Source organism: Rhinolophus sinicus, linkage group LG04, assembly GCF_036562045.2.
Source record: "Rhinolophus sinicus isolate RSC01 linkage group LG04, ASM3656204v1, whole genome shotgun sequence".
NCBI classification, from domain to species: Eukaryota; Metazoa; Chordata; class Mammalia; order Chiroptera; family Rhinolophidae; genus Rhinolophus; species Rhinolophus sinicus.
The window spans coordinates 7,120,818-7,133,619 of NC_133754.1; the positions used below are offsets into that span (position 1 = coordinate 7,120,818).

A 12,802-nucleotide genomic window follows, 5' to 3' on the forward strand; every position below is an offset into this window, starting at 1 on the left:
CCTTGGTGTTCCCTGGCTTGTAGCTCCATGTCTCCCCTCACTGCCTCCATTGTCACATGGCGGGCTCTCAGACGTCTGTCTGTGTCTCTTCCCCTCTTTCTATAAGGACACCAGTCACGTAAGACAGGTCCCACCCTAATCAAGTATGACCTTATCTTGATTACATATGCTAAGACCCAAGTATTTCCAAATAAAGTCACATTCACAGGTTCCAGGGGAGTTAGGAGTTACATATATCTTTACAAGGGGACAAAATTCAACCCATAGCCCCTAACCCAGACTGGTTTGATGCCCCCTTCTCTGTGTTTCCATAGCACCTTTTTAAAATGTCTCATAAGAGTTATCCTACTGTATTGTCATTTTCTGGGTAGTTGTCTCTGCCACTAGACTCTCACCTCCCCAAAGGAAGCACTCATCTTACGATGTCTTTGCAGGCAGAGTACCTAGCGGAACATCCAACACCGAGGAGGCACTCAGGTGTTTGTCCAATGAGGCACTTCATCATCGTTGCGACCCCTTATGTGTAGTTAGTGTTAATAAGATGTCTACGTACGGGTACATCAGTATTGTTTTACATAAAAAATACATATATATTAATGTTGGATATAATTACTAGGATTTATCGCGTATTTAGCATGTGCTGGATATTATGTTAAACACTTTGGGGTTTTTTTTAATCCCATTTATTCCTCACAAGAATATTAAAATTTAAATATGATCATCCCCATTTTGCAGATATTGTAAATCAGACTTAGGAAGATGAGTTAAATTTCCTGAGGTCACACAGCCAGTGTGCAGGAGACCCAGGGACCTGGTCACAGGTATATTTGACTGCAGATTTGGGCCCTTAGCGCTTTGACATATTGCCTGCGCTATGTTGTCTTCTCGGACGCACCCGATTTGTGGAGGTGGTTTGTCTGGTGTTCATGTTCACAGTCAGCTAATGACGAAGACACTGAAACCCAGAGAGGTTAGGGCCCCAGTCGGCCTCACAGTCACCCCGCTGTGCCCACATCCTTTTCCTTCAAGATCACCTGTTTCAAAACTACTCTTCTTTGTTCATCATAAAATGACTTTTTAAAGACTATTTGAGAAAAAGAGGACATAGAATGAAAAACGCTTGACTTTGGTAGTTCATGAATTTAACTGACATTGTAAATGGCAATGGGAAACTATCCGGAGAAACAGTTTCCCCGTCCTCAAGTTGCAGGAAACAGAACATCCTCCCGTGTCACATGGTTTCTCTGTTGAGAGACGCGAGATCATATTTTGAGTTAGTAATTCTTTTGGAGGAAGGAGAGGAATGGCTGCATGTGCGTCAGAAGCCCTCCAGCCTGTCTCTCCACCCTGCACAAGCCCGGGCTGTGTCTCCCACGTGCTCAGCATCCCCCTGGACGTGATGTCTCACCTGAGCCTCAGGTGGGAGGAAGCCCCGCCTCTGAGACTCAGCACCCATCTGGGCTTGACACTAGTTAGGCTCTGCCCTCTGCCCCAGCACTGATATCTGGGGTGTCTGCCTCCATCCCCAAGCCCCAGGCCTTGGTTTCTGGATCCTGTCTTGCTTCTCCATCCTGAGTCACCACTCAGGTAACTTGTAAGATTTCCTGTATTTCTTGACTTGTGACACCGTAGAGTTATTGCCAGACCTCAGGTTCCCTTGGACTGAGTGAGAACCCTGGACCAGGGTGGTTCGGGCCCAGGGACCTGTGGAGAGTCCGTTGGCCTAGGTGGCCTGCCTAGACTTGCGTTTTGTCTGCCGCTAACAGTCCCTAACTAGGACGCGACCTGCAGTGCTACTATGTGGCCTAATTACCGCCTCCTTTCTCAGATTATTCTCTGTGAGGACTATGTCCTGCTTTCCGGCCCAGACTTGTGCCGGCACTGACAGCTTACCTCTGTCCCCTCAACTGCATCCCAACCCAGCGTAGTGTCTACGCTCACACCTAACCCACTTATGCCCGGCTCTGACTGGAGACAGGCCTCTGTTATCTTTCTTTCAAATAGGGTCTAGTTCTCACCTCACCTATGAGACTTGTTACTAAGGCATCGATTGGGACGGGCAGACAAGGGGCATGCCAGGGCCAGCAGACAAGGGTGGAGTGCACAGCCAGGACGGCCCTCTGACCTGGCAGAGTGCACAGCTGACTTTTAGTGGCTGCTGCCATGACAGTGAGAATAAAACCGAAATGCACCGGCTCGAAGGGCCAGGTCCCTTCTGATGTGATCTGTCTCTCCAGAGTGGCCGCACTGTTGCGTGCTCACCGTACTGCAGCCCTGGGCTATCGTTCGGAATTCCCCAGGCCCGGCAGGCTCTCCCGGCACAGCCCTTCCTGGATGGCCCTGTTAATCCTCTGAGCCTCAGATCGTATTTCTCAACTCTTCTTTTGAGTTTGGTGCCCATCCTTCGTGCTCTCCTTAAACCCTGTGATTCCCCCCAAGTGGGGAACATATTACAGTTACCTCTGTTACTCCAGATTCTAGCAAGAGGATGTGCCCAGTAAATAATGAATGAAGGAAGGAAGGAACAAATGAATGAACAAATGAATGAAATCACCTTGCCTCTAAAGTCCTGACTGCAAAACCCCAACCCGTTATTTGAAAAACGCTGGTCTAAATGGATAAAACACTGGACTCTGTGTGAATCAGTAAATAGGGTATCTGTTTCTGTTTTTATCTTGTCCAGCTGGGGAAAAAAAACAACTAAAGAGAAACCTTCATTGAGCTTGGCCTGGCCACCTCTGTGCTTGCAGTCAGCTGTGCAGAGAGGAGCTGGTGGGGCCGCAGTCTTTGAAATATATAACGCTTCATCTTGTTTTAGTACACTTGCTAAAAGAAAGTTCTGTAGACTTAATCGGATTCTTTCTTGTGGCAATCTAAGCTTTCTTCCTCCTTTCCCCGAGTGGAATTATAACACTATCTCTGAAGTTCACAGGGGCACCTTTCTAAGCAGGGCAAGGACCTGCCTTAGAGATACGTTCTCTCCTCACCTTTGTCTTCTGTGCGTGTGTCTTTCTCAGACTCGCAAAAACTGTGCATTTGCTTTAATGACTTAGTACATAATAGGCTCCTGTGCTGTTTGAGAAAACAATTTCCATCTGTTCATATATTGTTAAAAAGTAATGGGTTCTCTTAAAAGAAAAAAAAAAGTTTAATCCTTCCCTACTTCCTTCCTCCAATACTTAATTTCAGATCCTTTGAGGTCCAACATAATTTAAGTGTTAATTCCTTTCTAAGCTCTTTTCCAGCTACTGCCCTCACCATGCAGATTTCATTAAACCTCATAGTCTGTTCATATAGATGTCTCAGGAAAAGCAAAGTAACTCTTGCTGCATATTAAAAGGTTTTACTCAAGAGAAGTGTTTTTCGTCTCCGTTTCTGAAGATGTATTTATTTGGCCTTCAAAAAAGAAACCAGAAGTATGTTACAACTAAAAAAGAATGCAAGCCCCAGGCCTCTCATCTCATCTCTGGGAAACATCTGGTTATTGTAATTCACAGGGCTCTCATTTCTGGGTTTGCAGCCCTGAGTGGTTTCAGCCTTAAATCGCCTTGTGTTGGCAAACAATAGTGAGGGCCAGGCCAGGAAAGAACCAGATGAGGCTTGTGTAGGGAATGAGACTGAATAAAGGCATCAGCATGCTGATGTTCCCGTTTCTATTTCTAATAGATTCACCTTGGAAGCCAGTACATTATTTCAGTGACGATGACATTGAAAACCATTGTATTCTGGAAATTCTCCTTTAGAATTGGCATCAGAACGCTACGTCTTCATTTTTTTTTTTTTTTTTTAAGAGTAGAATACATTTCTAGTAGTGGCATGTATTAGGTGAATGATGAAGTTGGGTCATTCTAGGTAGAAACTTCGAAGTAGTTAAAAGAGACGTATTCAAATTAAATATAGAGCTGAGAACTGGGCTCTCCTTGGACTCTGCCAAATGTTTGCTTTGTGATGCTGGAAATGTCACTTAAGTGCTTTAAGCTTCAGTTTCTTTACCTGTAAAATGGGATTACAACCTGTGAAACTTCATGAGGATTTCACATGAGTAACCCCAGCCTAAGTCTTGTCTGTATGACTTCCAAACGTTTATGTCTTTGCATAGCCCTTGGTTTTGAGCAGCATTTAGGGTTAAAAATATCAAAACCAAAGGAAAAAAACCCTCATTTTCCTGAAGCCCCGGTGGTACGCTATCAAATTAAGTGGATTTCCTAACAAAATGGGACTGCAGTCCTCTTGGGGATATTGGTCAGAATCACCCTGCCTCTTCTGTTCAGCCCAGAGGAGTGGAAATATCCATGGTGGCTGGAGGAAAGCTGTCATAAACCTTTTCCCCGAAAGGGAAAGCTTGTGCTGGTTCTTCTGCATGCTCTGGAATGGCTTAGTAAATCCAGGTCCACGTGTCATTTCACCTGCCTCCGAGCTTATGTGACGTTTCAGCACAGGTAAGCAGAGAGGCCATGCACGGGCCACGGCTCGGGCTGTACACGAGGAACACAGATGGGGAGCGGCAGGAAAGAAGAACAGGAATGATCCATGAGAAGGAGAGAGAAAAAGATAGGAAAGTGAGACAAGGGAAGGGAATTTCATCCGTGAGGACTGTGGTAGAGTGTCACTGTGACTATTCCTGGTGGCATCTGTTTGTCTACCTAGGAACAGTATCACACCACTTGGGAGAGCATCTGTTCCCTACAAACAGAAAAACTCTCAGGAGAGGGGTCCCTTCCAGCATCTCTAGAAACTCAGTACATTTTAACAGTCCCTGCTCTTAGAAAAGTCTTACTTATTTAAAAAAAAAAAAAAAAAAAAAGTCCCTGTATCTATATGTCACCTTTGAAATAACTTGCTTCATTATCACAGTGAAACAATTCAGTGTTTATATTGGAAAACTCATTCCTTTTGCCTCCTTCCATTTTTTATAAAGGGCATAAATTTGTTTTCTTAAACAGGGAATAAAGATTTCAGAAGGGTGGTCAATTTGCTGATTGAATGACAGGAAGAAAGTGTGATTATCCAATAAAAGATACAAATGTATATAGCTAATTTTATGCCTGCGTGTATCTAACTCAGCCATAGTAATTATAATCACTTCTTTTTTTATTTTTATTTATTTTTTTTTATTTCCTGGGGGCAATAGATTAGGTTGGACCTGAATGCATCATTATAAAACATGCACATGTAAATTGAACTTTCCTAAATCTAGGTCAATTGGGTAAGAAAGCTCTTTTGATTAAAGCAGGTTGACAGATTCACAGGGCACTTCACCGTTAAATGATATTTCTGCCCCCATTCTGGGTCATAAAGCAGTGTAGGTAACACACCAATGTGAAGAAACAGAAAATCACCTTCACAATAATCGCAGCGCTTCAGAGTGCATGGGTTTCCTCTTGAATATGTTGTATTCTGTTCTGCCACGTTAATGTTTTAAATAATATAATGTTCTTTTGGTGTCGTTTTTTAAAAGTTAATCTTTTAATTTTGCTTTACCTTTCTGGAATAGCTTTCTATAATGCTATACCTACCCCAGGAGAAATTCCTAAAGAATAGAAAGCATAAAGTCAAATGATCTTTTCAGGAAAATACGAAAATTGATTTCAGGTCCTCCAGACATAGTGTTATCTTGTGTACGTTCCAGACTCGATCTGTGTGTCCGGCTTCGATCCAGGCCTCAACATGATGACAGGGATCACCCCCATTAACCCAATGCTACCTGGCCTGGGGCTGGTGCCACCCCCACCACCAACGGAAGTGGCTGTCGTCAAAGAAATAATCCACTGCAAAAGCTGTACTCTTTTCCCTCAAAATCCAAGTAAGTGATACCTGTGAGAGATGTTTGCTTATCAATTTAAATGTCTTTTTTTTTTTTTTTTTTTTTAATATCGTATTGCATTCATTTCTGGATGGGACTCACAATTCTTCCACATAGATACACAGAGTGGGGTCCATTCTGCAGAAGTCCTTTGTTTCTAGGTTAGAACAAACACATGGGGATGTGTCTGGGTGTGTGTCCAAGAGCTGAATCAACACCTTGGAAGCAGGACTGTGATTTGGGGGTAGATATCCAGCATGAAGAGTCTTCCACATGCAATGAAGCATAGCTTTTGCTGCAAACGCAGTATGAAATCTGTGAGCCCTTCCATACATCTTCACAAATGTGGGAGACAAACTGAAATGTTTTTTTGCTGGATGGAAAATTGAATTAATTTGGCAGTTAGCAATTTGGGGTAGGGGGGAGCCTGCATCTCAGAGTTTCTGGGACAAATTGCATTTGCTTGAAGGAAACATACATTTGATGAAAAAAATGGCCCAGAATTTTTTTATTAGTTTTTTAATTCAGCCTCAGACACTAAGTTTATGGGCTTAAATAGCTAGGATATTTTTTATTCATATTAATCAGTGTTGCCTTTTTTTAAGTGGACTTTTCAGCAGATTGCTTTAGTAATCTACATATAAACTAGGTAAAATGTTGTGACAGTGTACATTTTATCTTTTTATACAGCCTTTCCCAAACTTAATAGTTTGCTCATTTCAATGTGAATAATAATAATAAAAAAAGCATTTTTTTCAGGCCCAGGCTTTCCCAGCCAAGTAAGTACCATTCCTGCTTTCAGGTCCCAGCCCCACCCTCTGCTTTGCTGCGCCATTATTCCACAACAAGACAAAGCAGATAACGAACCGAGGTTTTTTATCATGTTGTCATTTCATCACGCTTTGTACGTTGTGAAGTTTTTCTTTCCCATTCTCTGGGCCCCTGTATTATGAAGGAGAAATGAAATGATGCTAACATTTGCTTTCTCTTCATTCACGGGCCAGCATAGCCACTCTGGGTGGAAATGAACCTGGAAGGTAAAAACAGCTTGGGAGGAGTTGGGGAGAGGCACTGAAAATCAGGGCAGCCCGTGATCAATGTCAGTTGCTATAGAAATGTATCATGACCCAGAGTGGAGACAGTTACTCTGCAAGTTTTATTTTTGCCAGGTGAACCAGAAAAAAAAAAAAAAATAATAAAAATTAAAAAATAAGAGCGCAAAGAAATCAAAGGCAAAACTCTGTTTCGTTGTGCTTAATTATTAGATCTCCCACCTCCGTCCACAAGAGAACGACCTCCTGGGTGTAAGACTGTGTTTGTCGGAGGATTACCAGAAAATGCCACCGAGGAAATTATTCAAGAAGTCTTTGAGCAGTGTGGTGATATCACAGCGATTCGGAAAAGCAAGAAGAATTTTTGTCACATTCGCTTTGCCGAGGAATTCATGGTTGATAAAGCCATTTACCTTTCCGGTACTTTGCATTACATAAGGGGTTTTCTCGGCACTTTGTTATGTTTTATGATGTTAATATGAGTTTATTCCCTCTTGCCTCACCATTTGGGGCTGGGAAAGGAGGAATTCTACTGTTCCCTCGCCTGCAGTCTGTGAATATACCTCACGGGACCGCTTTCCCCCTACCAGTCTCCAGGAATATTCCATCAAGTTTCTAATTAACGATCTCAAGTGCTTATTAGATGAAAAGCAATATTATGAAAACTGAGGGCCATTATTATTGAATGTCATTCTCTGGGGGGGATAGAGTCCTCTCTGCGCATAATTTCAGTTTTTCAGAAGGGGTTCACTTTCTAGACACCAGGGGACCCAAATCAAGGTCAGGTCTTTGCAGAAAGTAGTCCACGGGCCCTGAGGGAAAACCCAATAGCATCACCCAATTGCCAGTACATTTACCTTGGTTAATCCCACCCCATGGCGATCCCTCATTCTTTGGTGCCAGTTATATGGGAGACGTTTATAGACGTTGAAATTAGGCTGCCGCCCCCTTCCACTCTGTATGAGCAAGTGTATGGAGTCTGTCAAGAAGACCTTGGCGGAATCTAAGAATTGTGGGGTTGCTATTGACACGTGGCTTTGGAAGGACGTGCTTTTAGATTTAGCTTATTGCCATTTCCTCACACTATCTATCTGCATATTTCAGTTTGTCTCTCTGCACACCACCTCCCTATTCGTGAGGCACAGCTAATGCAGGAGGGTGAGAAAAAAATAGGAAAAAAACTAAAGCACATCTGAACATGACTAGTAGGTTTTCTTGCTTTGTGCAGTCAGCCCCTATTGCCATGAAATTCTCTTGCAAACCCCAGAAACATTGGGGTTATTCCAACAACGCAGAAACTTTCCTGAGCTAGATAATGACACGGAGAACTTTAAAACCCTTGTTCCCATAAAACCCTACAAAGTGAAGAAAAAAAAAAAAATCTGACAGCATTCCAAAATGGAGATGGAAGACAAAACATAGAATGACGATATTGCACAACACACAAACAGCGATGTTTTACATTTCACGTATTCTTGAGCTGTAGCCTCAGAGTGGTCCATTAAACACTTGGGGATTCTGCTGAGTGCCTGGCAATGGGCTTCACATGCCTGGGGCCAGATAACCTCTCTCGGAGACTCCTTTCCCTCATCTGCAAAAGCGCGATAGTAACTGTACTGCCGCTAGGATTCTTATGCAGAATAAATCAAAATAATGGATATTGCGCGCTGAGCAGGACACTTCAACATAGGGACCGTTCAGTGCGTAAATGGTTGTTTTTAACACCAGGACGCTGATGATGATAAAGAAGGACTGACTGTTGTTTCCCAGGAACCCGGCCCTGGGAATGTGGGTTCTAATCACAGCTCTACCAATGAAACAATTACTTTCTGCCACCTGATTAAATGAGCTGGTTAGAGTGGATCAAAGCTGCTGTACCACACTGACATAGCACAATGTTCAGACCAGTCAGAGACCCCATAAGACAGTGCCAAAGATGCACAGGCCCAAATGTTGGCACGTTAAAGGGACACCTTTACTGATGCCTTGATGTCACGCTTCTGCCAGCTCGGACCCTGGCCCTGCCAGTCATTGGGACCCTCCATTGCTCCCCCGTCCGCCCCTTTTGGGGTGGAGGAACCCACAGCGAAGGCCTCACCTCCGGCCTGCTAGCCTGGGTGCATGGGCATCCCACAGCTCTGCCTCGGCCGCCCTGCGGAGGCTGCAGCATCCATCCCAGGAGAATCCGAAAGGCTGATGACCTGGAGGGGCAGGAAGGCGGGAAGCCTGCTCGTCTTGCCTGTGGGCGCCTGCCAGCCAGCCCAGATGGAAGGCCTGTCTAATTTTAGGACTGTTCACATCTGAAGGCCAAGCTAATTTTAGACTCAGCCTCATCAGGGTCTCTTTTAAGGCCTTAATGATGATGTTTTGGTGAAAGAGAGGGTGCTTTTGGAACCAGAAATGTCTGCAAAGCAGTGCTCTGGATGTGAGCAAGGGAAAGGTGCTTGGCCAGCTGGGACACTAGCCAGTCCTCGGCCTCCCTGCCAGCTCAGCTCTTATGTATTTGTCACTGTGACCGGCAGACTTATTAAACCCCATGGCCCACCACCAGGATGCACTCGCCTTAGTATTCATTCTGCTCATCTGTGATCTGATATTTGTGTTTTTGATAGGTATTGTTATGTCTTCCCATTTTTCGATAACACTGTTGAAACTTAGGAGTAAGAGGGTCATAAATGGGAACCAGATGTGAGATCTGTTTCATATTTGTAACTTCTCAAAGGTGTGACGTGCCCTACTGGGGAGCAGCCAGCCTCTACAGGGACTTTCAGCTGAGTTTCAACCCCAAATGCCACGATAATCCATTGAAATCTACCAGGAGAGCTTGCACACAAGCACTGAGCACCGCACAGCCTAGCATTTCACAGCGGTGTCTTCTTTGCAAAGCCCTTACACAGCAAAAAACACTTATTCTGCTCTCTCCTCTGGCTGCCCCAGACAGCTGCAGTCCTGCTGGGAACTGAATTTACATTTTTTAAATCTGAGGGCCTCAAACTAAAGAGCAAGCTCAAAAGCCAGGTCTTCTTCATTTGCAGTGGGGCCGGCTGTCTGGTTTCAGTTCTGTTGCTGTTGATTTCTCAGGTCAAGTTTCTGCTTGCAGTCTTTGTAAGATGGGAAGCTCAGTCAGTGCCCCGAAGACTTGCAGGACCGTGTTTTGCTCTCGCTCTGGGTGCCCCTGTGGGTTCCTGGGCCTCAAAGACAGGGTGGACTGTGTATGCAGCGCCACCTGCCAGATGAGGGGCTGCAGGCCTGTAAGGAAGGCAGTGGCGAGGCCTCTGGCCTGAAGGTGACACAGCCTTCTGCGTGCCCCAGAGAATGAGTAGAACTAGAACAGCATTGCAGTAGTGCCCTGGTAATGATGGCTTCTGCAGCTGCTGAGAGAGAATAAAGTGATAGGTGGTGAGGGAGGTGCTGTGGAATTTACTTTGTAGATCTCTTTAAATATCATAGATACTCTTTATTTACTCCCATACCACCTCTTTCTAAAAAGAATTTAAGAGAGCTTATCCAATCAAGTTACAGTAAATTGAAAATGTGAAGTCAAGGCCATAAAAAAAAGAAAGAAAAGAAAGGAAGGAAGGAAGGAAGGAAGGAAGGAAGGAAGGAAGGAAGGAAGGAAAGAAAGAAAGAAAGAAAGAAAGAAAGAAAGAAAGAAAGAAAGAAAGAAAGAAAGAAAGAAAGAAAGAAAAGGTAGAGGGGGAAGGAAAAAAGCCCTACATACCAATTTTGTTCTTGAGCTTCCTGGAAGCCACAGGGAAGAAGGAGTTAGGGTAAGTGCCCGGTTCTTGAGATCCTCCTCTTGGTAACGTTGCTTAAAGACGGGTAGGTGACCCTCTGAGACACCTCCCAGCAGTGTGTTTATCCCCAAATCTCTAATGCGCTTGACTGGACAATGCTTGCGGGTTACAGGGGAGAAGGATAAGTGCGTCCCACCCCGATGGCAAGGGTGTCCTTGGTAAGGGCTGAGCAACTAAGTCAGGGCTCTCCTAGCGCCCCGGACCAAACGGTGCCGGTGGATGCTGCGGGGTGACCAGACTTTCCGTTGGTTTCAGGCTACCGGATGCGATTAGGGTCTAGCACCGACAAGAAGGATTCGGGCCGCCTTCACGTGGACTTTGCCCAGGCCAGGGACGACTTCTACGAGTGGGAATGCAAGCAGCGCATGCGCGCCCGCGAGGAGCGGCACCGGCGCAAGCTGGAGGAGGCCCGGCTGCGGCCGCCGTCCCCGCCGGCCATCATGCACTACTCGGAGCACGAAGCCGCGCTGCTGGCCGAGAAGCTGAAAGGTAGGGCCGCGCGCCCGCCCTGGCGTCTGCCCCGCGCCTTGGCCGCTGCCCGCTACCAGGGACAGGCTCTGGTCCCCGAACACGGGAGCCCCGTGTGGGTCTCTCGCCCCTTCACGTGCTGGTTTCAGGTGAGCAGGGTCTCCTGGAAGCCAGACACCCTGCTCGGGACAGAGCCCTGTGCTTTTCCGCGCTCTCGCCACTGTTCTCTGTGAGTGTGTGCGTCCTGTCCCGGAACGAAACTGCCGGAAGGAGGGCAGAAGAGTCACCAGCCGCCGCCCCACAGCAGGCTCCGGCCTTCTGGCTGGTGGCCTTGGCTACTGTCACTGGGTGAGCGAGGCCTTGGCTACTGTCATTGGGTGAGCGAGGCCGGCGTCACACCTGCGACCAGCCCTGCTGCTCCGCCTGCTCTGGGGCGGTTAAGCCTGTCCTAGCGTGTGCCAGACACCAAGCTGGGGTCCTCGGGGGACAAGAAAAGTGTAGAACAGTATCCCTGTCTTCAGAGACTGAGTTGAAGGGACTCTCCTCACACCTGAAGGATTATTAGGACGAGAAGGGTGTATATTTCATTTCTTCAGATGTTTGCGGTTCTCCTCTCCCGTGTTTGATGCTGTGAGAGAGAGAAACATGGAGGCTTTAGTGCCTGTCCAGTGAACTACGATGGTTGGGGAGGGCCAGATCTTGAAATTAGGATGCTGTGTGTGTGTGTGTGTGTATTTTTGTCCTTATTAATCTAAGTTGTGTGACCTGAGCAGCATCCGAGCGTTTTACAGGCAAATGAAGGTCAGACCCTCCTCAGGTCGTGGGGTGCGTCAAGTTTTAATGACAGTGCATAGGTCCCAGTCACTGGCCATACAGAGGTGGCTACAAGTAAATGATTAACTGGAATACAAAGCCAATCACGCGACTGTCAACCAAGCGACATGCTTTGGGAACTCAGGAATGAGTCGAAATAACGTTAGTGAAGGTGTCAAGAAAGTCGTCACAGAGGCGGTAGCATTTGAACTTCACAGGATGAACAAGATTTTTTTCCCCAGGAAAAAAAGGGGCATAAAGACATTCCAATCAGAGACTGGACTCCTAGGAATAAAGACACAGGAAGCGGAGAGGAAGGGGGCGGGCAGGGGGGTGGGGGGAGGGGGAGAAAGGCACAGCGCCTGCTCTGGCAGATGTGAGAGCTGCATGGAAGTTTACAGAGAACCACGAGGCTGGAGACACAGTCTCCAGACGGTGGAACCCTAAACGGCTGCCGCGGGACTTGAGGGTTATTCCATAAGCAATGGAGAAGTCATTAAAGATTTCTTACGAGAGGAGAGAGATGATTGATCCTTTGAGTGTTTTAGAGTGTAGCTAGTGCATCGCTGGCAGTGTGTAAAGTGGATTGGATGTTTCCACTAGAGGAAATGTATGAAAAGCTGCCCAAATCCAGTTTTACAAAGATAGGAAATTAACAGTCTATGCTTTGAAAAACAATTTTTAAACAAAAGGACTTCCACTTATAGCCCTCATCCCGTGTTCAGGGCTTGGGAACCCCTAATATGCTGCAGTTGCCACGAAATGCCCCCGTTGTAATACAGAGGCCATGGCTGTCCCTCGAATAAAAAGCCTATAAAATGGAAACACAGACATTGTCTCACTCTTCCATCCAGACACGAAACCATAAG

General features: G+C 45.9%; 1 protein-coding gene across 5 annotated transcripts in view; it reads left to right on the forward strand.

Moving 5' to 3' along the window:
* Nucleotides 1-12,802, forward strand: part of ENOX1 (ecto-NOX disulfide-thiol exchanger 1) — a 511,619-nt gene that overhangs the window by 366,790 nt on the left and 132,027 nt on the right. For all 5 annotated transcript variants that reach the window (XM_019749803.2, XM_074329326.1, XM_074329327.1 and 2 more), the window contains 3 exons: nt 5,630-5,803; nt 7,069-7,275; nt 10,908-11,141. In XM_019749803.2, the coding sequence (XP_019605362.1) occupies nt 5,630-5,803; nt 7,069-7,275; nt 10,908-11,141 (615 nt within the window). The remainder of the gene's footprint in view (nt 1-5,629; nt 5,804-7,068; nt 7,276-10,907; nt 11,142-12,802) is intronic.